Below are 26264 nucleotides of genomic sequence, written 5' to 3' on the forward strand. Positions count from 1 at the left end.
ATCATCCGTAGGCTTATTCCTAATCGAAATCAATTTGAAATACTCCACGTGCAAGCATAGTAATATACATTCCCTTATCGTTCTTAATCTATCTCTGGCCATGAATAGGAACAATCAAGAGATATCTTGACCATGTCTATGCGGTATATAGAAATTTTGTTATATTGTGTTCGTGCAGATGCTACTATTGCCGCTCAAAGATATCTCTGTCATATCATGCAACCCCGATGTATTGGCGATCCTTTCCCCAGAATCAGGTATGCTCGCCAGTTGACATCATCAAATAAAACGTACGTGCCGCTATCCTCAATGAAGGCAACGGTGCTGAATATGCTTTCGTTATCTAACTGTTACACTAACATAGACTCAGATCCCTTCACAATGGCAAACCTAATGCAACCTAGCATGAGTGAGAGTGGCGGCTACGATCGCACCCCAGCTGCCTGGATTATTGTTCTGTGTCTCCAAAACCTCTCCATCATCAATCAACAGGTTAAGGCATCCTCTCGTATTCAAATTCCACCAATAGAGCTGGGTCGGGTTCCCCACGATCTCTACCGCATTGTTCTGACACGTTCCGTTGACACCGAGACAGTTTCCTACATCATTGAAAAAGGTCCAGAATCCTGATCCATAAATATATAGCTCTGACCCCGAGACGACACGCTGATACCATGCCATCCGACAGTTTGGATCGTTCGAGCCACAACTCGAGAAAGTAGGGTCAGAATAGGCAGCATCGGGGGTCCACGGTGCAGGAGCTTGGGCAGGTCCGCCGGTACCTTGCCAATATGGAGTCTCTGACTGCTGCATCCCGATGTAGAGATTCGAGGCGGAGACGACGTTGTATTGGTAAAGGGTATTGTGCTCAAAGGCGGTGCCGACTAGCCATGCACCGCGGGTGGATTCGATCAGTGCTCCTCGGCCGGTACTGATGAGTTGATTGTAATTTCCATCCAGGTCGTGGTCGGCTGTCCAACCCCACATGTCTTCGATATATATCGATGCACTGGGCGTCAGGTGAAGGAGCAAGAAGGCCGCTTGGCAGGGGCTTGGGCCCTGGCATTTCGTCTCAACAGCCGATCCGGCGGCCCCTCCAACACGAAAATGGCTGTTCCAAATGCCGACGTCTCCTGGAGAAACCCCCGCCATATTCACCTCCAGCAGGGTACATCCCGGTAGGACATCTGCCACGGTGAAGAGCATGTCGGAGATCTGAGCCACCCCAATCTCTCCTGGCTTGCCGACTTGCACCATGGGCTTCGGTGACTTGGCGTTGGCGAACTTAGCTCCTGTAGCACTTATGGCCGCAAAGGCCTCGCCCACAATTCGGGATCCAGAGGGAATGTAGATGGTATCTGACACTAGGTAAGTGCCTGCCGGGAAAAACGTGATTGCACATCCTGCGTTACGGGCGAGAATTGCATTGATGTTGTGCGTATCATCCTAAAAGTAACCCTCAGTATGTCTGTATATTAGGGATGGGGAGAAGCGTACCATTTGGCCGTCACCGTAGACAGGGAAGTTCTTCACCGTCTTGATGTTCACCACTTGCTGCACGTCATGTTCCTGGTATGTGGGGGGCGCCATCGTGAAGTAACGATCAGACTCCAGTAGGACTGACGATCTAGGGGTTTGATAGGTTGTACCAGGGTCATGTATACCGGCTGCTGGACCCCCCGTGAGATATGCGTTGCCATATACCCACGTTTCTGGAACATCCCCTTTCAGAAGGACCTTATTACCAGCGACAACAGTGCTGTCAACCTGACTTGTTCGAAGGTTCTGGATGACAACCGAATCATCACCCGTAGTTGAATTTGGAGAGGCGCTCTGGCTCTTCGTGACTATCACCGTCTTCACGGACTTTGCGATCGAGTCGAGCAAAACAAAACTTCCGACATTTCCTGCACCACCGTCAGTGGCATTAATTCCAACTTCACAGTTGGTAAATTCCATGCCCTGCAGGACCATATCAAAGCCATGGCTGATGTATATCCCGGTCCTCGTGCCGGTAAAAGTACAGTCTTTGATGCTGTACTGCTGGTTGTTCATATTGATGCCGATCGCGCCTCCCACAAAATCTAGGTTGCCCATATACGTCCCTGACCCGCCTTCTGGAGTCGAAACACCAGTGTGTTGTGAGGAAGGAGCCATATTGAAAAGGACATTGGTCAATTGGGTGGCTTGAGATACAGACCAATCCATGAGAGTGAACGTCTTCCTTGAAGGGTAAGCAGTTGAGTCCAGTATCAAATTCTTGACGATAATGTAGAAATTGATGGTTGCGTCGTAAGCAGGATCGCTCATATAGAGAAGCGTCGAATTTCTAAAGCTGGACGAGGCTTTCAACGTGGGTCGCTCGATGGGATTTCCGATAAACATTGTATCCACATATGACTGGACCCTGTTCTCCATCAAATACGTTCCTTCGGGGAAGTAGATAACAGCTGGCTTTCCTGTAGTTCCATAGCTATTGCCAGTTGCTCCTCTGCCTCCATCGTCAATCGCAGCCTGGATGGCCGGAGCATCATCTGTGACTCCGTCTCCCTTCGCTCCATAATCTTTCACATTGCGAAAGACTTTCCACGATGAACCGTTGACTATGAAGGGCGAGATACCGTTATGCTCGATCTCTTCGTACCAGTACGATGTAGGGTATGAAGGAGCGCCCAGAGGAGGAAGACCAGGAAGCGGAATCGATGGCACAGGGACTAATCCGGGAACCAGGGGATCAATGGTCAAGTTGCGGTGAGATATTGGAATCTTAGGAGGATTCGGCTTGTAATCGGCGTCAACGGAGGGTACATAGGTATAATCAGGATACAGAGCCGCATGTCGATCTGCAGAGACCTTCTGTGCGAGTGACCCCGAGTTAAGAGTGGCGGAAACGAACAGCAAAAGAAAATGGGAGAAGCGACGCATGGTGGGCAGTTAGTACCATAGAGGGACAACGCACAGAACAGATGATGTATATTCGTGGGTACATAAATCCTTTATACCCCTGGAAAAGCGGGAAAACATCGGCGAAGACATTTTTATTCTACACATCCCGGCCAGCAGGTAGTATTCGAATCATATTTAGCGTACGCCACGCTGGTCCCTAGCCTTCCTCCCCACTGGTACTATGTATGAATACCTAAATTGAGTCTAGCAGTCAATTTCATTTGTGCAGGATGTGAAATTCAAATTGGAAAATGGGCTCCACTGCTTATAAGAAATGCGACATGAAATTGTGACCTTGACAAAAAAACAAGCAACATCAATTATTGATTTGTTACAGATGCCTTTGCGGGGACCTCAGGGGTGGTGGCGGCTAAATCCCTCTGCCGAGACAAAAGTTTCCCAGGCTGAAAATGGAAGCTGCTTTGTATGCTCCAATTCCTCCAAATTCCATCCCATTCCCGTGATTTACCCCACCCCTTTTGATATCACCAAGACTTGTCACGATACAAAACTGATTGAGCTAAAGCAAGCACAAGGGCTGCATACCGAGTTTCAACAGCTTTTACGCCGTTTGTGGTTCGACTGCGTCCGTGGAGGGCTACGAGGGCTAGAGTTTCTCTCCCCCGCACGCGATTGCGCACTTTCTGCATTTGGTGGATCGGCAAAGGCCCTAACCCGATTTCGCCGACGATTACCCCGGGAGTCGCGGAGTGTCGGAATACGGGGTACTACGGGTATGGTGTAAGCAGGGATCATCCGATCCGTAAATCATAGAAACATGATACAATTCCGTTATCCAGGCTGAATAAATGGTTTAGCGCGTCAATTCTACGTCTCTTCACTCTAGGACTTCCTCCACTGCTGCCAAACACTCGTCTTTCCGGTAGTTTTCAGTCAGCCACTCCTGCTGTCGGTATATTCCCTTCATATCTTCCAGCTTTTCGTTTCCTTCATGATGTTCCAGCCGTCTACCAAATTCGATCTCGTGTTGCTAATGGTGACATTGGTAATTGTCAGCCGAAGACACAATTGCTAGGGAGAATCCAAAGAGGAAAACATACCACTTCGAAAGTTCGATACTGTTCCTTTATCATTTCGAAAAATTCAGGATTGTAGTAAATGGCCTGTTCACGCCAATCCTCTTCCGGATCACCATCGCTTAGCTACGAAATTAGTACTCGCTTAAATAAATCACCATTTGGTGAGGGGGGGGCTGGTTGACATACTAGCGATCTGAGAAATCTCCGTAGGGTCTTGTCGGCGACTCCTAATCCGCCAGGAATATTGTGGCCCTCTTAGTATCCACCATAGAATATGAACTCACCCTTCCTTCGGCGGCCGAAAGTGTCAACATGCTCTTTCCAACCTTATAGCGTGAACTGCGGCTCAGCGACACCATGAAACCGAAAATCTCTTAGCTCCTCGCCGGTGAAGTCAATAGGGCTGCTATATGGGTAGATCTGGAGCGCATCATCCTCGTTCGGCTGAATATATGGAAGGTGACGAATCAGGTCCATGACGGTGGCGTCTTTGTCCATAAAAGATTGCCATTCGTCGGTAAGCTCCGGCCAGTCATCCTGTGTAGGTAACTTCAGAGCCGAGGCAGGGATGTGACTGCTGATGAGGAATTTGTAGAAGGAGGTCACAGCGGCGGCTCCCTCGCGGTCGTAGGCCATCTTAATTTCCTCTTGCTTTATGGAAAGGACTCATGTTACGTCCCTTCCATGAGCTGTTGAGTTCTGCTGAGTGGCAGTGAAGTACTTCAAGGGGGGTCTAAGGGCTGGGTAACTCACGAGGAATTACGTTTGGCTCATGGCTCCTGGTAGTAAATCAGAGAAAAATGGAGATCGACCGGGATACCAAATTCAATTCAAATAGACAAAAACCAGACACATGGGTTTTGTCAGAATCCCTTCGACAATCCAAGACACAAGTACGGCGAAGCAGTCATATATATATATGTATATATATTCCCTGACGCATACCGGAGAGAAAGCAGAGCAGCCCTACACCCCTCCTAAAGGCCAAGACGATAACTAGAAAATCTTGAAAAGAATATATTGGCCCCATTGGGGGCCACGCTAACTTTAAGTCGATTAAGCTGCCAGCTTCCCCAGCCTAAACCATTTTAGGCAAAATAATTTCTGAACGTACGGCACTCAGCATTTTAGAACCGTAGGTCATTTTCCAGAGTTAACGCTATAGTAATATCTTAAAATATCTTTAACGCCAACAGAAGGTCCATTCACTTGGATTCCGCAATCCCTTGGATTTCTTTGTCAACATCATGATGTGGCAAAAAATGCGCTATCCAGCACCGCATACTCGGTGAGTGGAATAACGATGTTGATATATTCTCAATTTTGGATCTCTCATAGTCTGGCTAAGCCTGTTGACACTCATTTCGGTGTGGGGGTTAACTCTTCCGCAAAACAGAGTAGGACTCTTCAGTCTCCACTGAGAGGGAGGATAGTATCTCTACCCATTGCCTGAGGTCATCATCAAAGGTCCTCTCATTCAGAAAACAAAAATCTGATTCCCGCCGTGTTCAGTTGATTCTTCGTGGTTTGCAAACTTCCTCGTCTACATTTTGAGTTGGGGCTCTCCATCTCACGTGCCCCCGCATACGTCATTGCTCCCCAGCCTCACTTTTCTTTTTCTTCCTCCTTTCCCCCAACCGCCCAAGACTCGACTGAGACTTACTCAAAATGGATGACCTCAGGGTCTACATTCTCACTTACAATTGTGCTCGAAACCTCATCGACATTGATCTCTTCGCCCAGCACTTCTTCGGCACTCTCACTGACGCCCACAGCTTCCCCGCGCCGGAGCTGATCGTGCTCTCACTTCAAGAGATCGCGCCAATCGCCTACGCATTCCTGGGCGGCTCGTATCTGATCTCTTACTTTGATGCCTTCTGCCAGGCCGTCAAGAAAGCAACCGCCAAACAATGGGGCGAGAACTACGTGAATATTGTGAGGGACCACACGGGAATGACGGGGTTGATGGTTTTCGCGCGCAGTGACGTATCTGATAAGATCTCCTGGATTGAGACGGCGCATGTGGGGTTCGGATTTCAGGACATGGGCAACAAGGGAGCTGTCGGGGCTCGCATGGGCTATGCCGCTGAGGGGCGCCCGTCGGAGACACTGGAGTTGACGTTCGTGGCCGCGCATCTGGCACCCATGGAGGACGCTCTGGAACAGCGAAATCGGGATTGGCAAAGCATTGTCGAGCGCCTAGTCTTCTCCCAGCAACACGAGGGCGCGCAGTCCGACGAAGCAGACGAAAACACTGCCTTGCTTCGCGGCCACGAAAGACGGCCTTCGGACAGCCGCCGGCAGGATATCTTCGCTCCCAACGCCTACCTCTTCCTTGCGGGAGATCTCAACTATCGCACCTCAAGCATCGGACCTTTGAAAGGCGACACAATTCGGTTCCCTCGTCGCGCTGTCGACCCCAGCGACCCTTCACATTATTCACATCTGCTGAAAGAAGATCAGCTCATGCGCGAGATGCGCCAAGGCAGGAGCTTCCACGGCATGTGTGAAGCGCCGATTGACTTCCCTCCGACGTATAAATATTCCGATGCAGCTCGCGACGCCGCGCGCAATGGCGTTGACGGCGATGACCAGGAATGGAAATGGTCTAGCCATCGTTGGCCCAGCTGGTGTGATCGCATCCTCTACCTCGACGGTCCGTCCTGGGCTGGAGCCGCAGGGCGAGTCAAAACACATGCATACAATGCGCTGCCACTGCTCCCACAGTCAGATCATCGTGCCGTTGCACTCGCTTTGTCTGTGCCTGTCAACCCCGTGCCGGACACCGATCACATGCCCTCTGATGCGAAGGTCGTGGCTCCGTTCTCGATCGATCCCAACTGGCGACATCGGCGAGACGTTGCCCGACGAAAGGAGATTGCGGTGGGCTTGGTTGCGTATCTGGGTCTGACGTGGGAAGGCAACGGGATGCTCCTCGCATCTGCGCTTAGTCTTTTCGGGGCGTGGTTTATTCTTCGGACTTTCCTGGAAGGTTGAGTCATGGTTTCTTTATGCCGGTGTTTTGGTTGGTCTTTTTTTTTTTCTTTCTTTCGGGATGCATCGTTGTGGTTCGGGAGTCATCAATCCTTCACAGAATATTCCTTATCCCCCGTGCAATATGATACGGTCCAATCAAAAGCAGACAACTTTATACTGGTCGCTGTACGGTCCGCAAATACAAGGCGACCTCGTGACAAAACCTCCGAGAGTCGCCCATCGTGATGATTGTCAGTCACCCCGTGCGCTCGCCGAGCGACCCGACAGAGTTACAATGTATGTTACTCTCGAGCAGGAAGGATCTTTACTCAGAGGGGCTTTATCAGCTTCTAGCCAGGGTGAACGGTCGATCACATGAGCCGAGCCCGGTCCCGAACGGTCTGGATGCAGAATGCAGTGTGCACAAATGGCGCCGAGGGGAAGGAACGCCGTGGCTGAACCTGACCGCTGCCTTGGAAGAGTAATCCGATGAGGTCACTGTTTCCTTCGGTTCTGCGGGCCTCTCTCCCCGACCCAATCTGTCATTCAGCAAACCTTCCTTTAGGGTCAGGTCAGTCATGCTACCCAGCCGGTGCAGAAGAAAGAAAGAACTCTTGTCGACCGAGTTGAGGCCGGCTATTCCGTTATGGCCTGCTGTCATAGTAAGGTTTTCGACTTTTGTCACACGGATCAACAGTGCCACAGGGGTGGTGGAGCAAGGACGGAGCGATCTAGACGAATCGAGGCCTATGTACAGTACCCAGCTTCCAGTGTCTTCTAGACTTTCGGCTGTTAAACCACTTTGCCAATAATTCCGCTATGAACTCGTATCCACCATCCGTCATCTGGTTCAATAGTTTCCTGGGCTGAACCACCCGTCTTTGACCCACGGCTGTGTATTCCGGGCCGCGACAGCCAGAGATTTTCAGCAGTTTGCAGGCCCAGCCGTTGGTGGTCCACTCAGAAGCGCCGGGAGTAACCGAACCGGTCATGAGGTACCAGGCGACTACGGTGTTGCCGTCGCATCGAACGAAAAGAAAAGGAACGTAGGGCAAGCGTGGACACATGAGCCGGTCAAGTGACCGGGGACTGAGTGATTACTCTGCTCACCGCGCAACTGCCAGCCACACTGTACGACACGCGGTTGCTGACGAAACCGCAATGTGACAAGCTCGCTGGCTGGTCTGCTTGGGAGGATGATGATGACGACGGGGCGGTGTGCTAGCAGCCATCCCTGTCGCTGACAAGCTTTACACTTGCATCGATCTGCTTCGCCTGCTTCAATCTGCAGTATTAGTGGCACTCTACTCCATACTCTTCCTCGGATAACGCTCTCACTAAATCCGCCCGTGGATTATTCCTGGGCCCGGAACGGCAGATGCGAAAACGACCGCCTGTCTCCACCGCCTCCACAGAGATACGAACGAACAGAACGGTTCCAAACCCGTGAGTGGCTGGCCCGGCAGTCCTGGGGTAGAATTGCATTGTTTCACAAAAGAAGTTACTTTCACCACCCGCGGACTTGCGACATCGAACACTATGGATCAGATTACAAGTTTACAAACAGTCCGAAAGGGGGAAATCTAGAACCCCCGTTCCGTTTGGATGGTTTTTGGTGTTCCAGAACACCCGCCGGGTGGAAACCGTGGAACGATACCTTGGGATGGTTCGGTCCAGAACCCCGATCCATTCAGCCCGACAGCGGTACCTGTGACACTCATCAACTCGAAACAACAACGTCTGAACGGGCTTTTCGGGATGTCCCATGCGAACACTCAATCTGAGGCCCAACGGCCGTTAGTGAGTTCCGACGATGTCCTGTTGGAAACTACCTAAGCGTGTCAGCTGCTCCACCAGGCACTGCGAGTCATTCCAGTGCAATCCGAGCCCATGCATGGGCACTGTTTGAATATCATTGGCCCGTCCCTTTTCCGTTGTCATGCATCGCCGACCAGCATCTCGCAGCGGATCAGGAATCGATGTACGATCGACGATCTGACATTGGCTGGCGGTGCACCATTTTGCCAGGAATTTTGGTCAGTATAGTGAGTATATTTAGGCCGAGATGACAAGGCAGACAAAAGAGGGCCACGGGAGCTACCCGCTAACGGTGGCCGCTGGGTTTTTTTTTTTTTTTTTTTTTTTTTTCGGCGCCAAGTCGTGCCCAGAGTCCCGGATACTCAGCGCGCCCTACAGAAAAAAGGGCGGAATAAATCCAATTAATTAATATTATGAACCCAGCCGTTCCGTATGTAATAGAAAATGGACCCTAAGATTCTAGTTAATCCTGCTGGTTTGTTTTGTCCTTTTGGAGGCTCCTCTGTCTTCCCCGATATAAACTACCTGCTTGCCTTCCCTCCCCTCTGATCTTCTCCTGCCTTCTTCCCGCTATCTAGTGCGCTTCGCTCCGCGTTCTCGAAAAGACGCTACCTGACACCTCCGACGTCATCACCGCCGTTCGCCTTGGCTGTCCGACCTTTTTTAAAGTTCGACAGTTCCGTCGTCGTCTTTTTGTGCTTCTCCCGATCCACATTTCTCCAGTCCTCCTTTAGGCTGCTCCCACGCCTACTCCCTTCTACACCACACCGCACCCGGCTTCTCGACTCACCACAACCCTCACCACCCCTCATGATGTACTCCTGCGTTAATTACCCTCGCGGCTGCCGAGGCCGCGTCAACCGTGAGGGAGCCAGATGCCAAGATTGCATTGTACGCTCGCTCTCACCCTTTTCCACCGTGTCAAATCCAACTAACTCAGGCAGTCGCTCAATCTGCGCCGCCCACCTACTACTGCCTCCGCGTTTGCGCAGCCCCGAGACTACAAACGCCAGCTACCCTCGGAGACGCTGAACGACTCCCCAAACAAGACCACCTGCCAGCACCTGTGATCGGCTTGAATGATACTACACCCGGGGATGGCGCGGCGGAGGGATCTATCCATCCATAATCTCTGCGTGCCTCCTTCCGCCCTTTTCCTTTTTTTTCTTCTCACATATGATGCATTCGCTTGGGAGTTCATGATCAGGCCACAGCCTAGCGTCACGGCGGCTTTTTTGTTTGCGTTTTGATTTTTTCGGCTTCGATTCAACTTTCCTTCGCTTGACCTTCCTCACACCCACAGCTCCTCCTTCCTTCCGTTCGCTCCCCATGCTTTTCCCTGGACTGGCGCCTTGTCCTCTTGCGCGTCTCCTTTGTTAACCATTTCCGCCATGTGGGGTCGCCTGGGGGGAAAGTTTTTTTTTCTCCGCTCGCTTTTTTTCCATCTTTTCCTTTTTCTTCTGTGGGTTCTTTCTTTCGTTTTTATTGATCTTGAGGGACAAAGACCACGGCCGGTCATGTGCACGGGAAATAGAGCACATTGCATGGATACTAACGGACACAAGAATCTGCCACTGGAGGGCAGTGGCGCAGATGGGCATTGGGTTTGAAATGTGTTCTTTGATGAGGAGCTTCGTCGATCGGCGATCGACCTGTCTTTTGTTTTAATTTTCTCCTGCTGCGCATACGTTGCCGTGTGTGTACTTTTGCAGATAAACACTGTTTGTTTTTGGCTTTTCCGCGATGGCATACCCCCCAATGTTTCTGCGCTTATTGACTGAATTGAATTTTCTCCTATGATGAACATTACCCTTTTGAAACTACTAGATACTGTGTCGCCGTGTTGTCTGTCCGTCTGATTTTCTCTCGTTTTCGCTCCGGCACGGACTGCATTATTGAATCCCTATCACAGCTCCGACATCCTAATTTCGCGCCGAACCACGCTGTCGGTACCGGGGCTCCTTTGGCCCCCCCTTTCTGGAACACCCCCAAAATAACTAATTTCTATCCATTTTAAACATACAACACACTCGTCGGCAACGATTTCCTTCCTAACTGTCCGCCAGAAGCCAACAAAATCTTGTTTTGCATCCCTCGCCTTACTCCACGTGTAGTCGAGTTGTACCTAATTCCTGGGTCCGATCCTTGGTCAATGAGTGGATCCGCCTGCAGCTAGACATGGCTGAATCGGCGTGTATGGCAGGGGGAGGTTAGGCTATTCTTCTACATGCTACGTACTAACTACGCACTAATAATTATTAGTGTTGGAGTGGTGGGACGTCTGGTATAGTTCTATGTTTCTGAAAAGGGTCAGTCAGGGGGCGCTGCGCTCTCGAGTCAACCCATTCCAACCCCCCTTTACACCACCGCATGGAGCCGTGCGTGTGGGTGCTCAACCAACGAGGGGAGAGCACTGATCGCGATCGACTGTCTCTCATCGCACTCAGACAGCACACGTCTCCACCACAACCCAGTCAATTATGTGCGTTTTAACAATATTGTGGCCGTGCCTGTCTGAAACAAAAACATCGAGGCTGGGCAGTCCCTCTTCCCCCACAGAAAAACGAACTGGCGTGTTTGGGGATGTCTTGCCTGCGTCAGGAGTGGGGACAAGCGGCCACAAAGAATGCTTCTAGAGGTTTCGTTTCTGGCTACCCCTGTTTTTCCGGCTGGCCGGCGCTATAGGCTTTCCCCCACCCCTCCCTCCTCGCTCCCTTTCCCCTTTTTCTCGCTCAGCGATGTACTAACTACAGTCGGATCCATCGTTCGCTGTTTCAGAGTGGATTGTGGGGAATGCCACCCCCACCGTCTTCACCGGGATCGGCGTCGATGGTGGCAGTTGTGGTGTTGCGGTGTGGCTTAGTTGGTTCGAGTTACCTAAGGAGTTGTTTGGCTGTCGGAATTTAATCCAGGCCGAGGCAAGCTTATGATCTTGGGGCGATACATCACATCATGATAGAGTGATAGATAAAACCTTACCTACGACGATTTTTTAAAACCCATGCATGTCACTACAATAACGTTGGAGTTTATTTACCCGGGGCGTAGCCGTTATGTACGTAGCACCAAGGATCCAACATACAGTGTGAATAAACCATAGTCCTTATCTGGGACGGGTGAGAAAGGAATGCGCTAAGATGTTGTTGGATATGCTTAACACCAGCACTATCGACAAGGCTCGAATTAACAACCCAATGTGAGAATCGGTCCAATGAGATGCAACCAGAAAGGGAAAAGAGGAATTCGTGGCTTGCCTGGCCGCAGAAACTATAATGCCCGCCAGCCAGCAGGGGCCAGTTTATTACAATATTTCTTGCATGACATTTCTCGGATGGATCCGATAACACAAAAAGGGCCCCAACCAACGTTAGGCACGGTTGGGTCTAAAGTTAAACGGCGGCTCTTCGGCTTTCTAGAGTTGAGAGGCTCGTACCGGCAAATCCATACAATCGTCACTCCAACAGCCCGTGCTTGACAAGGCCGCATGAGTCGCTAACATTTCGGCCCGTGCTATGCCGGGCGCGCATCCTGTCAAGTTTGAGGCGGCTAACTAACTATAAGAATAGAATCACCGCCGGCCCCCGTTGTGCGGGAAGTCGTTTCCGTTTTTGAAACGAGGCCAGATCTATGTCGTCTTAATTTAGGTATGGTTGGGTGTTTGAAAGCGTGGAGGGAATGGAGGATCTATCTATATTTAGAGATGAAATGAGGGAGCTGAGTATTTGCATTTCGCGATGTGGAATTTCAAATTTTTTTATAGTATTGCAAATTAAGACTGCACTGTCCAGAATTGAATTAGTAGCGGAAGAAAGCCGCTGCAGGTGTGACGTCGCTGAGGGATAGGAACCCTGCTTCTAGACGTTTACTACGGACTGGTAGTGGCAAGCATTCTTGATCCTGCGTAGTGCAAAAGTACAAATCCGTAGCCAACGCTTGTCACATATCTATAGTCAACCAGTGTGTAGTAAGGCAAGATATAGATTCAAAGAAATTCAAGCAACAGACACTGCGAACATACCATCATCTGAAAACAGACTCTCCCAGCATTTGCCGACACACCCACCGCGCAGTTTTAGTGTGCAGTGACCAATGACTCTCATCCTCCTGTTCTTCAAGCCGGCCTTCCTCTTGTCCATCGACCAATCCCTGCCTGGCAAGCTCACCCAGAGCTTCAAAAACAACAACCTGGTCTCTCATGTGGACGTCTAGGCAACTTCTCCTTCCCGCAAACCCTTCTTCAAAGAAACCGTGGTTTTCCCCTGAAATTTCATCTACAAATCCTCGTACACACTGGTTGACAAGACCTGAGGCCGCAGAGACTTCTCTGTGATCCTGTTTTCTTTTGCCCCCTGGATCTTTATTTGCCTTTGTTGCATGTCCACCGCCACGAGTACCATCAAAGCCATAGAGAGTGTCATGTCCGATTCTGAATCCCGTGGATGTGTGAGCCACAATCAGAATATACTTGTGGCTGCGATGAAAGGTTGCCTCTGACGTATGGATTGTTACAGGGACGGGTCGATCTCGATTGGTGCCATCCGTATTGGATTCAAATATTGACGGATCGAGTGTCTCCATTCCATTGCGCAATGCTCTGATGGTGATGTCTTCGATATAGTTGCGGATAGTTCTCGGGGGATCTCCAGCAACTGGATTTGAAATGCCATCGCCTCTTTGATAGTGGGAGGAATCCCGGTCCTTCCATTTGCGCTTTTTGAACTTGTTCGATGATTTTTTGTGATGAGCCTTCTCGAAAGGGCGCATCTCGTCCTCCTCTTCCGAGGTGCCGGGTATTAAACTATCCGGTGCCAAAATCGTGATATCAATCTGCGTGATTTTGCCTCGCTCGTGATTCAAAAGATTAATTGGTCGGAAGCGACTCACGGAGCTATAATCCTGCTCACTTCTTCGGGGCCGGTCTATGTTTTCTGAGGCCGTGAGAGGATGAATGCGAAAGCTGACCGAGCCGAGATCGACGGGTCCGCTCGACCAGCCGCGTTTGTTTAACTTCATCGATAGATGTGGAAGTCTAAGTCTCGCAAAGTTCGGCATCATAACTTGGGATGCATAGTCATACGACGGAGAAAATGACGAGTTGGTTCCGCCGGTGATATTCACTCTAATGCAATCTGCAGGCGCGCGGAGTCCGACGTGGAGCAAATAAGGATATAGCGCCTGGAACACGAGAAATACGGATCCTGCGGTGGGCAGGTTGATATTGTATTCCTTCTGGACCGACATATCCGATAATGAGACCACAGAAGCGAGTTCGGGTCGCCCTCCTGTCGGTGCTGACTTTGTGGGCGACGCTGACGGGGGAATGAAAGTCACGGACTGTGAGCCAACTTCTCCGCCAACAACTTTGCTGCCGCTGATCTCAGCCAGGAGCTTGACCGCTGCTGCGTGAGATCCTTTCAATCCCCGCTTCCCTTGCCGACTGCCGCGGACGTGATCGATGGTCACCGGTCGCCCGGTCAAGGCCGACAGAGCCAGCGCATTGCGGACCAGTTGGCCACCACCTTCGAGGGTGCGACCATCTAGATAGACATGGTCTGCCATCACACGACACGAGGAATCCTTCTCCTGGTCACTAGAAGCTGGGCGTTTGGGATGATCCGGCAGATATATAATGGGCGTTGTCTGTGGGTGGTGTGGTGTGTCAAGCGAATGACGCATCGCCAAATCTGGCTCGCTCCTGCCCTGCCACAACCAGCCAGCATGTAAACAAACATGAGACTCGCACTTTCCTCATCCCAACCATGGCAGCGACCAGCGCTCGTCGGTGCGGTCCAGCGCTTCTTCCTTCTTCTCTCTTTCATCCACATCTTCACCCCCAGGTCATACTTGAGCATAGTCTTTTTGTCGTATGTTTTCTTCTACATTCAGCACCAGGGACCGTCTGAGACGGTCCAAATCCGCGCGATCTATCCACAAGACCCGTCGCATGACCGGTCCAGAAAGCGTGGGCCCAGATATCGCAAAGGACCATGCGGCTGCCGCTGCGTCGTGCGCCATGCGCCGGAGTGAAAGAGCATCCACGGACTTCAGAGACCTCTACGACAACCACGGCGAGCCTGTAAGCACACCTCTTCCTCGGAGACACCAAAGCTCGAGCCACCAGCCTGCTGAGGAGGCTTGTCCAATTCCTTTGACTCCGCGCCAGTCCTTGGAGATGAACAATGCGCCACGCAACCGTCACCATATTGAAGATGTTGCAGCACTCCCTCCCATCACAGAGACTGCAGGGTTTGATGGACGTAATAGCTCGCTGCCATCGTCATATCGCCGTTTACGCAAAGCCAAGTCCATGTTCTCAACCGCACAGCGAGCTCCAAAGGTCGCCTCAATTCCGCATGGAGGTCCTACAGATCTCGAGCGCAGCTCGGACATTGCAATGCCACGAACTCTAAGGCGCTCCATGTCTTTTCTTCGAAGTGGTAACCGCGACACCTCGAGAGCGGTTCGACGTGCCAAAAGTCAGGACGTGGCGATTAAACTTGCTCGTCGCCAATTCCTTCAAGACAAAGGTGAAGATCTCGCTCAGCCCAGACGATCTTCTTGGTTTGCTTCCAGGAGCAAGAGGGAACACAAGCCGTTCAGGAAGACATTCCGCGCCACGAGTGAAACCGAGGCTGGCGCTGGGCCTTTTTCTGAACAAGCCCAATCTGGACGCCCTCACGACAGGCCCCGAATCTTCTCTGTATCATTCAAGAGGGGTATCAAGCGTGTATTTGGCTATTCCAAGGCAGTCGAACAGCATCCTCTGCCACAGCAAATTAATGAATCTCGTGGCGATCTAGGATACCCTAGTCGGGCTGGAGTTGCTACAGATATCAATTCTGACAGCAAACACTACAGATACGCCATGGTAGAACCTTTTGATTTCTATACACCGCAACATCTTTCAGCTTCTCCCAGCCGCGACAGTCTTTGCACATCCAATTCGCGGGTTACCAGTTGGGTCGACTCGACCTCAGCAAACACCATCGCAACACGAAAGGCCAGAAATCGAAAATCCCTGTCTTTGATTGAAGAACATGATGATCTGAACCATCAGCTTGCGCAGATGAGTGGGATGGAGGGCATAGAGAACTCGTCTCAACGTCCTGTTGGCAGATCACCGGGGGCTTTTGACAGCCAGGATTTGTATGCAGCGTTGATGCGGCAGATTAACAAGAATGCTTTAGAAGATGATGAAGAGATGATTCTTGGAGCCGTGGCAGAGCATCGCGTTGTTCCTGAGCGTACCTCGTCGATAAATTCGCGGCGCAGCAGATGCACCGTTCGTCGCGTTCCCAGCGAAGAATCATTCACATCTCCAAGATCCTTTGCAACAGCACACCGTGGTGATTCGCTGACTCCACAAGGACGCCCTCCACGTTCAATTGCTTTTATCCCGCCTCTCAAAGCACCTCGATACATCTCGGGTCAGGAGATTGACCGGTCTCTCGGTTCAATCTCGGTCAATCGACCAGTCCGTTCGACGTTTGCCGCAGTGGAAGAATTCAACGACGGTGAAAGTATAATAATCAACCGCTCCCCAGCTTTAACTGGCGAAACAGACTCCCCGAGCGTGTATTCTCGAACTACGGGCGGCGATACTCCCCCGAACAGCGATGAAGATGATCTCCCAGAGATGCGAGGAGAACCAGGAATGGCAACAATCTTTGCCAGCGAACGAACGGTTTACACTTCCCCAAAGCGCGGATCCACCTCCGTTTCTTCAAAATCCCGGATTCAGCCAAGCGCAGATTGGCAGCAATGGATGAATACCCAGATTGAGCGTATCGAGAAGATCTCTCCGGTCAGAGAGCATATCAGGGAGACTGCGCAGTTCCAAGATAATGATGACGAGGTTTTCAAGACCATGACCCAACGAGGACTCGTTGCAGCCAACAGCTCGCTCATTGCACCTGTTCAGGGCGAGGGTGGCAACTACATGGCGCCGGAGCACAACTCATTGACTCAAAGCAATTTTTCTCGTCCATTTAGTCGATCTTCGAGTCTACGGACGGTCAGATTGTCTCAAAAGATCGAGCCGGGACTCAGAGTGGCCAGTCCGCCCGGGGTATTGAAAATAGATTCCGCAGCCGGCTTCAATGACCAGGCATCGCCTCCGGTTCCGGAGGATCAACCGCTGTCGCCGATACGATTGAAGGCCCGCAATTTGTTGCCACCCCCGAGTCGCCGACACCCAAGAGGAACAATGCCGAGTGTCGGAAACGAATGCGCACTGAGGAGCAGTATCGACGATATTCGGTGCGACGCTTGCCCATTGCAGTTGAGGGCAAAACTGTTGTACCTTTCCGATCCATGCGAACGCGTCTTGACAATCGAGGCTTGACAAAAGAGAATGTGCGACAGCAAGACGAGCCCGACGAGATGATGGACAGCCACCACAAGCTTCAGGATGGCCATTCGACGATCTCCAGCAAACGCATGGTGGAGATGTTTTTGAGCAGTCGACGCCAACTGACGGGGGCGGAGGTGCCTGGTGAGAACAAGGCCAATGGGGCGTTTCTGTAGTCAATTTTGCCTGTCAGGGTGTTTTTTGGTCTTTAGGGGGGCCTCTTATATTCTTTCCCCGGTCACTCCTTCACGATTTGGGTTAGATTGGATGGGACGCGGTATTAACTTTGTTATAACCAAGATAGCTCAGATTCGTTTTAGTTTATATCCACAGATTGGTGAAACACACAGAACAAAATATATTTATTCTATCCTCAACAAAAAAAAAACTCCCCAGTCCTTTTATTCCGTCCCCTACGACACAAAAATATACGTATACTAAAGTTAATTTAAAAAAAGACCCCATCGCAGGCAAAAAATGACTCTCCCTCGGGGAATCGAACCCCGGTCTCCCGCGCTTCTCAGTGTTAATGACAAGCGGAAATCATGACCACTAGACCAAGGAAGAAATTGACCGAGTTACTGCTCAGCCACTTGGTACGCTGACAGAATTATTCCAGCGATGGATTATAATCCCTGGAAATAGATACTGAAGGTGTAGGTAACAATGATTGTTCAATTTTATACTTGTCGCCGTACACAAGGTACTTCTGAAACACTTCTTCAATACCTGTAGGATGTTGCGGTGGCACTGGCTAGACGACCATTAATAATTTCGGTTTTAAATAGCTGGTGAAACCAACTTGTTCGATGCTATACGCAAATGAAGTTTGCGTATGTGCCACCAAACTCACCAGAGTTGACGCCAATGGTTTCTTTCCTGAGCTTAAAGCCGTCATTCGGGAACATTTATATCTTTACAAAAAGCACTTGTTAAAGGACATAAAACCTTCCTTGTTGGTTGTGTAGGCATTGTGGTGCAACAGGACATTTAAGTATGTGGAGCTGATACTCGAGGAGCTGCAAATGATGCTTCTCAGTCATATAGACTCTTATTCTGCATTAACTGCTTGCTCGAGGACTGTAATTTTACCGTATTCTTGTTTTTAACCCTCCCTAACCAGTTTCATTTACTATGAAAGTGTCAACATAACTCCTCGCATCACTGTCCGTATCACAACCTTAACTCTGAACAGTATCTGTTCCAAGTTGTGTTTGAAACGTTTCGCCACTTCAGAATCAATCGAATCACTGACAATGACTATTTCAAGACTTTGAAGACTCTTCAGTTTCACCATTCCAGATCTGACCCACGCAGCATCGACGTCAAAAAGTTTCGCTCCATCTTTCGTTATCTGGTCGTGAATGGTCAATTTCAATTCTTTCAGTCCAACATTATCTTCTTTTTCCATAACACCTAGTGTCTCACAGATATAGAACCATCCACAAGTAGGTATCTGCCCATCATATCCGCCAATTAAATTGGTCTCAACGGCTCCTATCATCAGCCGTCGAATTGAACATCTCTGCCATTCTCGTAGATCACGAATGAATTTTCGACAATAATGGGTTCCCATCCCGCCCCACCTATTGAAGTCAAAGGTGTGGAGTTCAATGGTAAGATCACGAGCCTCAGCATATATTTGGCGATTCACAAGGAGAAAAGATGTTGCAATCCGGTGTTTATGGATATTGAAGGCATGGGAATATTGGCACGAACATATGCCAAATACTAGTGCGTATATTTTCAGACGTATTTCAGTTGGAAGGAGAAGTAACATTGGTTGTAGCGACTTTAAGCTTGGTGGGTAATCTTGTATATGGAAGATTTCTGCGAACATGGTATAGGAATCGGGCTCCTATTGGAAATCGGTTTGGACACTGAATGATTTTAGGCACTCGATATTTAAGCGAGATGTGTCATAAGTATTTGGGTCTGAAAGATGCAAAATGGCGCAGTTAAGTCTACTTTATTTTTGGCGTTGCAAGCAAGCATTTTCTAGCCGTTGTCGTCAAATTGGCCAATCACTGCGGCGCGAAAGCGCCAAGTACCGCCAAGAGTCTCTACCAATCACTATGACATACTTTTACTCCTTATATGCAACTTGTAAAGATAGTCATAAAACTTTTTACTTGACTTGCTATCAAACTGAACAATCAGAAGTTACGCTGAAAGAAGGCCCCTACGCGATTGGCTTCTATAGCAACAGCCGTTAAGCCTAGACCCAACGAACAGTGCTAAATACCGATCATACGCTCCAAGGCTTCTTCGTATGTTTTACGAGATCATTCATTGGCTATAACAGAAGCAACGCAGCTGAGTTATACAGTAAAGTGGCAGGTATGACGTCTTATCACCAGGAAGTCCGCGGCTTTGTTGATATGGTCTAGAGCGGCAGGAAGATTTCAATATCGGTTTCGCATACTATTATTGGCTACTATTATAGCAATAAAGATATGAAAGACTATAAAAAATAGGCACACGACACGAACCTACAGTCTATATTCGCAAAGCGGTTAACTTCTCTTTTGACACAAATTCCACCCATTAAGGAATCCGACAACCCTCTTGTCCACAATGGGGTCTATGTTGATTCCACCAATTCCAGCATCCCAGACGATTTCCCCTGCTATCTTCTACTGGGGCACCCCAGTGGTGTTGATCACCACGGAAAACGAAGACGGAACGTTCAACATCGCGCCAATGTCCTCAGCATGGTGGCTCGGAAATCGATGCATGCTTGGCTTAGGAGCAATTTCGCAGACAACAATCAATCTCATTCGAACAAAGCAATGTGTTCTCAATCTTGCGTCAACCGGCATGGAAGAAGCCGTTAATGCTCTCGCGAAAACAACTGGCGCGGAAGGAGTTATAAATGCCGGTGAAGACACCGGGTATTTGTACTTCAAACGCATGAACGGATATAAATATGTGCATGATAAATTTGGACATTCTGGCCTAACGCCCATTCTATCCGACGTGGTTCAACCTGCTCGCGTTGCCGAATGCCCTGCTCAGATGGAGGCAGAACTGAAGGGTGTATATGAAATGATGCAAGACGCGGATACGAAAGGATTTATCGCGCTGGAGGTCAAGGTTCTTCGGACGCATGTTCATGACAACATCCGAATGGCGGGACATGCAAACCGGATCGATCCCGATAAATGGAATCCATTAATTATGAGTTTTCAGGAGCTATATGGACTGGCCCCCAAAAAGGTTTCTCATTCAAGGCTGGCGCAAATCAACGAAGAAGGGTATAGGCCATTTTCGAATTCTTTGGACACAAAAAATGCGAAAGAGGAATTTGTATGAAACTGTGCTAAATTTCAAAGTGTAGCTGTCAAACAAACGATACTGTTAAAGAATGAATGAAAGATCTCTGGGTTACTTGAGCATGACACGTGTAAACCACATAAAAGCATTCAGTCGGAAGTATTAGATGATTTTAAAGACTTAAATCTGTAGAACATACATACAGCCACCATCCCCGAGGTGTGCTGTCGAGAGTGCAGTAGGAGCGGTTCGACTTTGCAGCTGGTAGAGACGTCATGCTCATGAAAGGGATTTCGGTTCAACGATTTGAGGTGATTTAGCATGAATGTGGGAATACGAAAAACCTATTAGAAGAGTTGAAGTTGTTCGCGTGATGCTATATGTCGGCACATTAAGCTAAACTGAAATCGGCCGTACGATGAACCCACACGAGGGTATGACCACGCGCAACAGTGTGGGCTGCCAGACGTTACTGTCCGAGAGTGCAGATTGCATAGGGGCTGCGCTCATAAGCTGGGTATAGATTTTTTGCAAACCCTGAAATATCGGCATCTTCACATATCGGATGGAAGAAGCCAATTTGCCAAGACGTTGGTATATGAATTCTTCCGGCACCAAGGCATCAATATCATGGTCGCATTGAAGAATAGATCACCTTCATTCAGATGCAAAGGCAATTCGAGGGTCATTAGATAAAGAGTCAGTCACCCACATCTGCTTCCTTCCAACAGCCAACAGATCGTCAAATTTATTCTAGACGCTTCCCATCGTGACCGGTAAATCAGTCCCAGCCGTCGCCAGACCATCTGTCCACAAAGCCCCCATATTTCCGTTCAAATTCAATATACCAGCACCAACCCCGTCCCCAGAATCAGAATGGGGCGTTTCAAGATTAGAAGAAGTACCAATGCTCAGCGAGTCCAGCCAAGGAACGCTCTATATGAAGCGGCTAGCATACTGACCAGGCGTGACGCCCACGCGCTTTTTGAACACACGATGAAGACGACTGGGTGTTAGCCCAGCCTGCGCCGCTAGATCTTGAAGCCTTGGTTCCATCCCGGCTGCCACTATGTGCTGAGTTGTCTGGCACGTCTTCTCAACCACCGCGGCTTGTGGATTGTCATGGGTCGTATGCGGCCGGCAGCGTTTGCATGCCCGGAATCCTGCTTTCTCGGCTTGGATCGGGGTATCATAGAATCGGACGTTGGCGCGGCGGGCTAGGCGGGATGGACATGAGGGACGACAGTAAATATTGGTTGTGATGACGGCATATACGAAATTGTTGGCTGTGACATCGCGGTTCGAGACGGTTCGCCATCTGTCTTCATCGCCAAGGATGTTGTGTGAGTTGGGCCGGGGGATCTTCTTGCGGTTGGATTTTTTTGGCATTCTCAAGATGCGTTGCACCTGTCATTAGACACTGTATTGACCATTGTAACATCCTTGATAAATAGACAATGTCGGCAGGTGGAACTAGAATTGAGGAATGCTGCTAATTGATCTCAATGTGGCCAATCAGCGTCCCGCGGAGCCATAATCAAGGTCAACCATTGATCTCAATGTGGCTAATCAGCGTCCCGCGGTGCCAGCGACACTAGTGATGCTTCTGCATTTGCTGGTAATTTCATCATGCTTACCGTTAATAGTGTCATTCCAGGATGCGCAGCAATATGCATCCTGTTCGATTGTGTATAGCCATTCGACAATGTAACCCCGTGGCTGGCATATTTGGACTTCGTATTGGCAGCCGAGACAGATCAGTTGCGTCCGACCGCCGATATAGCGGGGTCCATAGGGATCAGGGTATTGCAGAGCATTCTACAAAAATAGCATGGTATAAAGGCTACCCTACACGTAAAGGAACCGCAAAATAGCCAAAAGAAGTAAACATCAAAAAATGTCAATTGACCAGGTATACTTAAGAAATAGATACTAGAAATGCAGCAAGTCTCTGCTCCGCGAACGGCCAACTCGAAAAGAAAGGGCAGTTTTTCCTTCACAAATTACATACTTACTTATCATGGATTCATCATCACAGGACAATCTCACAATCTCTCCGACTAAATTTACCGCACTCAAATAGTCTCCACGTAATTTGCAGGAAAGGATCCCTTCACACCCGCCAACTCGCCCTCCCACCAGTCATCCGTGCTGGCGGTTCGCTGCACGATGCGGATGCAGTCGTTTTCACGGAATGAAAGGTCTCCGGGACCCTGGCCGTCGAAGTCGTACAGGGCGCGGACGAATTTCTGCGGCAGCGCGCGAGGCGGTGGTGGGGGCTTCTTCTTTTTTGCGATCACGCTCGTATAATCTGTCTGGGCGGGCGACGGCGCGGCGTTGCGCTCGCGGCTGAAGTAGTCCATTTTTGGACCCGCAGGGGCGTATTGGATCGACCCCGGCTGGGGGGTCGCCGGCTGGTAGTCCGATGCTGGTGGGGAGGTGGCGGCGGAACTGTTGATGGAGAGGGTGCTGGGGCGCGTCATGAGTGAAGCGGGAGGCGAAGGGGATGGGTATCTTTGGGGCGGGGGCTTGTTGTTCGGCAGGGAGGGCGGCATGTCCTCAGGTTGGGACGGGGACAAGCTGCCATGAAAGGATGGGGCGGGGTGGGAGGGTTTCCTGGTGAAGGGGATTTGGGGAATGTTGCCGTTGGAGCGACTCTTGCCGAGGATGTTGAACCGGCTGGATTTCTCTTCAGGCTGGTCGGCTGATGTCTGTCGGATTGATTTGCCCTGGGCCAGACAGTCAAAGCTCTCGAAGCGGTTCCGGATGGGGAAGTGGGCGTCCTCCCAGTCCATGATGATTTGGTCCATTGGCGGTGGCGGCGATGGGAACCTTTCTCCCTCACAGTAGGCATGCAGAGCTGTGTAGTACTGGCCCAGCAGACGGTTCTGGATCTCTATCTGCGCATTCAAGATGATAGGAATGAGGGAGAACGTGAGCGCGATCAGCTTTGGCAGGCGCCGGATGAGGTCTTCATCTGCAGCTTGGTAGTTCTAAAATGGGAGTGAGCTTCTGTTGGATTAGAGTATATTAGAGGGCATGCGTACTGCTTTGCCTTGGGCCAGCTCTGTCTCGGCCTTGGCCAGAGCCATATTGTCACGGTCGGTACGCTTGGTCTTTTTCATGTAGCCATCGACCTTGTTTTGGTAGCGCTCGAAGTCCAGCTGTTCGGGGAACATGTTAGACCAATACCTAATAAAGACGAAACTGCTTACCTTTCGCTCTTCACGCTTTTTGATCGTCTTCCATATGGGCGATAGGAACTGCTTTGCCTGTTCGGCGGGGTTCGTCATGCGGGCCTCGACGTCCCTAAGTTCCTGCGACAATTCGATCCGCAGGTCATCAAAATCTCGCCGCAGCTTGTTTGTCCGCCTCAGCAACATGGGATCGGTGTCGACGGGTCGGTGGGCGGTGGGCGCGGTCGAGGACCCGACAATGGGAGCGTACAGGCCGTCGAATTCCTCCGCCAAGCGGCTTTGGTGTGTCGCAACGGAGGTCCAGGCATCGCGCCAGGCTTTGGTGGAGTCGATGATCTGGAGAGAGCAGGCGACGGTCAGTAATGGGGGCGCGGGGCAATGGTTGAATGAGACCAGCGTACTTGAGTCAAGAGCTGATCCGCGTCCTTGATGTCTTTCAGCAGCACGGCGACCTGGCTATCGTCCGCCGAGCGCTTTGTGGTCATACGACCAAACTGGCGCTGCATGCTCTGCATGGTGGGTGAGAAGAATAGGGGGTGAGATGGGGAAGAGGAGGGAGAAAGAGATAACAAGACTTAGTTTCACTCCGATGCGGCTCGGCCCCTTCCACCCACTCCCCGCCTTCGCTATTTTTACATTTCAGCTCCACTTTTTTTTTTTTCTGGCCACTGAGCTCCTACTGTATGATGACGATGATTAGGTTAGTGGTGTGTTTCTTTGCGAAGTGTCGGTACGAGGGATTTTATTTTCTTCTATACAACATTTGTTGGTGGTTGCCGAATGGGTCAGGTACCATGGATCCCGCCCATGGATGATCGAGCCGTTGAGGTGCCTGAGGCAGCAACCCCACTGCTCTTTCCGCACGGCCGCAGCGGATCAACAACACATCCCTCCCACACTGCCCTGCTTGCGCCATCCATGCCCCCCCCTTCTTCTGCGGGCCATGGCCCCGGACCCTCATCCCAGGTCACGGCAGACGTCGTCAAGTTTCGCTGTCTGTTCACCCACGATCTGCGTCGCAAATCCAAACGCTGGCAAGATGGCTATCTCCGCTTCCACACCTTCAACAGGCGAATCATGGTCTTCGACGAGCAGGGGAACTTTATCGGCGATCATCACTGGCGATCGGGCGGTCAAGTTCAGGATGGTGATGAAATGGAGCTGGATAAGGGAGCGCTGATCCAGGTCGGCGAGTGCATGGGCACTGCGCAGACAGACTTGTCGAGTCTGTTGGAGAAAAGGAAACCCAGCCAGGGATCGCCGCAGTCTGAAACACAGCCTCGTCCATCTTCCCTGTCCGCCCGGCCACAGGCCACGCAATCACGCTCACTCAATGATATGCTGGGTATCAAGAGGACCCCGATTGCGCATTTGGTATCGCCGTATGAGGAACGGCACCGGCCCAAACCTGTGGAAAATGTCCGTCCTTCACAACCACCGCCCAAGCGACAGAAGACATCTGCAGTGGACTCCAGTGCCCAACGCCCGGTAGTCGATTTGACACAATCGAAGAAGAACTCAAAGCCCATGAGAAGCGCGCCAACCGTCACGTCAACTCGAGGACAGCCAAGGCCTGCCGCAGATAGTCAGAGGGCGCGATCTAGTGTATCCAATGATGCATCGAATATAGCACCGCTCACCAAGCCCAGCTCCAACGTGGACAGCACTTGCCCGCCAGCGTTGAAACCGGCCGCCAGCCGCCCGGCTCCAACATTTTCCTCGCGGGGATCAATCCAAGATGCACCGCCATCATCAGCTCAACTGCCCGAAAGACCCCAGGTACCCCGGAATGGCCTGCTTGCCAAATCACGCTCGTTTGCAGGCCCGTCCTCAGATACCCCCATGAACACCCTGCGCATGGCCGTCGAGAAGCCCCGCAAGAAATTGATGTACCAAGCACTTTTACCCAGCGAGAAGTCCGAAAAGGCGCCGAGCGAGCTTTCCATGCCTCCGCCTAAGAAGCCAAGCAGTCGGCCGGTTTCGACTTCTGTAGAGATGCAGTCAGTACGTGCCCACCCGGTTCTCTAAACATCTGCGCTAATCCTTTTTTTTAGAACAGCCGTCAATCCAGACGTTGACTCCAATGAGTTTGCGCCTTCGGCATCAACACAGTTCATCCTCGAGGAAATGATAAGTGGCTCTAGGCCAGAGCAGCCTGCCCAAACCCCTCATAGCAAGGCAACAGTGTCACCCGTTCCGCAGCGGCAGCTCTCCACAGCAAGACGAGCTGCAACAAGCAGACCACCAAATGCTATCAAAGCATCGTCCCTCTCGAGCGTTTCTCAGCTCCCGATAAACCCACCTGCAACCTCAATCCCACCAGTCCCGGGGCAAACACTCTCTCCCAATAACAACGACAACAACCAAACCGGTCCTCCCTTAACGACCCACCCCAGTGAACATCCACAAAACACAGCTCTAACCCTGCCTGCGCAGAGGCGCCTGAAAGCACCTTTGCGCAAATCCCTCTCCGACCCCACAGCACTTACCGGCCAAACCAGTCTCCAGCCCAGACCCGCGCCCACAAAGAGTTCGTTGAGTACACTGGCCGAGCGCGATGAACCGCATGATCAAGGGCCTTGGTCAGCCGAGGCGTTGGACCTGTTCGACTTTTGGCCGCCGGGACGGCCGAAACCGATTTAGTCGAGGCTGTGATTGCTC

At 50.7% G+C, this 26264-nt stretch overlaps 11 protein-coding genes across 11 annotated transcripts; 5 read left to right on the forward strand and 6 right to left on the reverse strand.

The window, feature by feature from the left end:
- Positions 1–390: 390 nt before the first annotated feature.
- On the reverse strand, positions 391–2925 carry N7510_003158 (glycoside hydrolase family 55 protein; the record flags this gene model as incomplete). Its single annotated transcript, XM_056975085.1, has 2 exons — positions 391–1446; positions 1498–2925. The coding sequence occupies 2 exons, from the start codon at positions 2923–2925 to the stop codon at positions 391–393; spliced, it is 2484 nt and encodes an 827-aa protein (XP_056835041.1).
- A 1388-nt stretch (positions 2926–4313) lies between these two features.
- On the reverse strand, positions 4314–4622 carry N7510_003159 (uncharacterized protein; the record flags this gene model as incomplete). The annotated part of the gene is made up of 1 exon (XM_056975086.1): positions 4314–4622. One exon carries the CDS (start codon positions 4620–4622, stop codon positions 4314–4316), a length of 309 nt encoding a protein of 102 aa, XP_056835042.1.
- A 1032-nt stretch (positions 4623–5654) lies between these two features.
- N7510_003160 (putative inositol 5-phosphatase) lies at positions 5655–6983 on the forward strand (the record flags this gene model as incomplete). Its single annotated transcript, XM_056975087.1, has 1 exon — positions 5655–6983. The coding sequence occupies one exon, from the start codon at positions 5655–5657 to the stop codon at positions 6981–6983; it is 1329 nt and encodes a 442-aa protein (XP_056835043.1).
- Positions 6984–7305: 322 nt separating this feature from the next.
- On the reverse strand, positions 7306–8982 carry N7510_003161 (uncharacterized protein; the record flags this gene model as incomplete). Its single annotated transcript, XM_056975088.1, has 3 exons — positions 7306–7693; positions 7788–7968; positions 8955–8982. The coding sequence occupies 3 exons, from the start codon at positions 8980–8982 to the stop codon at positions 7306–7308; spliced, it is 597 nt and encodes a 198-aa protein (XP_056835044.1).
- A 3818-nt stretch (positions 8983–12800) lies between these two features.
- N7510_003162 (putative RNA 3'-terminal phosphate cyclase) lies at positions 12801–14456 on the reverse strand (the record flags this gene model as incomplete). Its single annotated transcript, XM_056975089.1, has 1 exon — positions 12801–14456. One exon carries the CDS (start codon positions 14454–14456, stop codon positions 12801–12803), a length of 1656 nt encoding a protein of 551 aa, XP_056835045.1.
- Positions 14457–14646: 190 nt separating this feature from the next.
- N7510_003163 (uncharacterized protein) lies at positions 14647–17306 on the forward strand (the record flags this gene model as incomplete). The annotated part of the gene is made up of 2 exons (XM_056975090.1): positions 14647–16837; positions 16888–17306. The coding sequence occupies 2 exons, from the start codon at positions 14647–14649 to the stop codon at positions 17304–17306; spliced, it is 2610 nt and encodes an 869-aa protein (XP_056835046.1).
- A 2401-nt stretch (positions 17307–19707) lies between these two features.
- Positions 19708–21302, forward strand: N7510_003164 (flavin reductase family protein; the record flags this gene model as incomplete). The annotated part of the gene is made up of 2 exons (XM_056975091.1): positions 19708–20241; positions 21198–21302. The coding sequence occupies 2 exons, from the start codon at positions 19708–19710 to the stop codon at positions 21300–21302; spliced, it is 639 nt and encodes a 212-aa protein (XP_056835047.1).
- Positions 21303–21342: 40 nt separating this feature from the next.
- N7510_003165 (uncharacterized protein) lies at positions 21343–21795 on the reverse strand (the record flags this gene model as incomplete). The annotated part of the gene is made up of 1 exon (XM_056975092.1): positions 21343–21795. One exon carries the CDS (start codon positions 21793–21795, stop codon positions 21343–21345), a length of 453 nt encoding a protein of 150 aa, XP_056835048.1.
- Positions 21796–22481: 686 nt separating this feature from the next.
- On the reverse strand, positions 22482–24118 carry N7510_003166 (BAR and SH3 domain-containing protein; the record flags this gene model as incomplete). The annotated part of the gene is made up of 4 exons (XM_056975093.1): positions 22482–23399; positions 23454–23570; positions 23622–23939; positions 24005–24118. 4 exons carry the CDS (start codon positions 24116–24118, stop codon positions 22482–22484), a joined length of 1467 nt encoding a protein of 488 aa, XP_056835049.1.
- Positions 24119–24383: 265 nt separating this feature from the next.
- N7510_003167 (DNA helicase ZGRF1-like domain-containing protein) lies at positions 24384–25631 on the forward strand (the record flags this gene model as incomplete). The annotated part of the gene is made up of 1 exon (XM_056975094.1): positions 24384–25631. The coding sequence occupies one exon, from the start codon at positions 24384–24386 to the stop codon at positions 25629–25631; it is 1248 nt and encodes a 415-aa protein (XP_056835050.1).
- A 99-nt stretch (positions 25632–25730) lies between these two features.
- N7510_003168 (uncharacterized protein) lies at positions 25731–26246 on the forward strand (the record flags this gene model as incomplete). Its single annotated transcript, XM_056975095.1, has 1 exon — positions 25731–26246. One exon carries the CDS (start codon positions 25731–25733, stop codon positions 26244–26246), a length of 516 nt encoding a protein of 171 aa, XP_056835051.1.
- Between the last annotated feature and the right edge of the window lie 18 nt (positions 26247–26264).

This window comes from Penicillium lagena (assembly GCF_028827675.1).
Source record: "Penicillium lagena strain IBT 129212 chromosome Unknown utg000002l_segment0_segment0, whole genome shotgun sequence".
Taxonomy (NCBI): domain Eukaryota; kingdom Fungi; phylum Ascomycota; class Eurotiomycetes; order Eurotiales; family Aspergillaceae; genus Penicillium; species Penicillium lagena.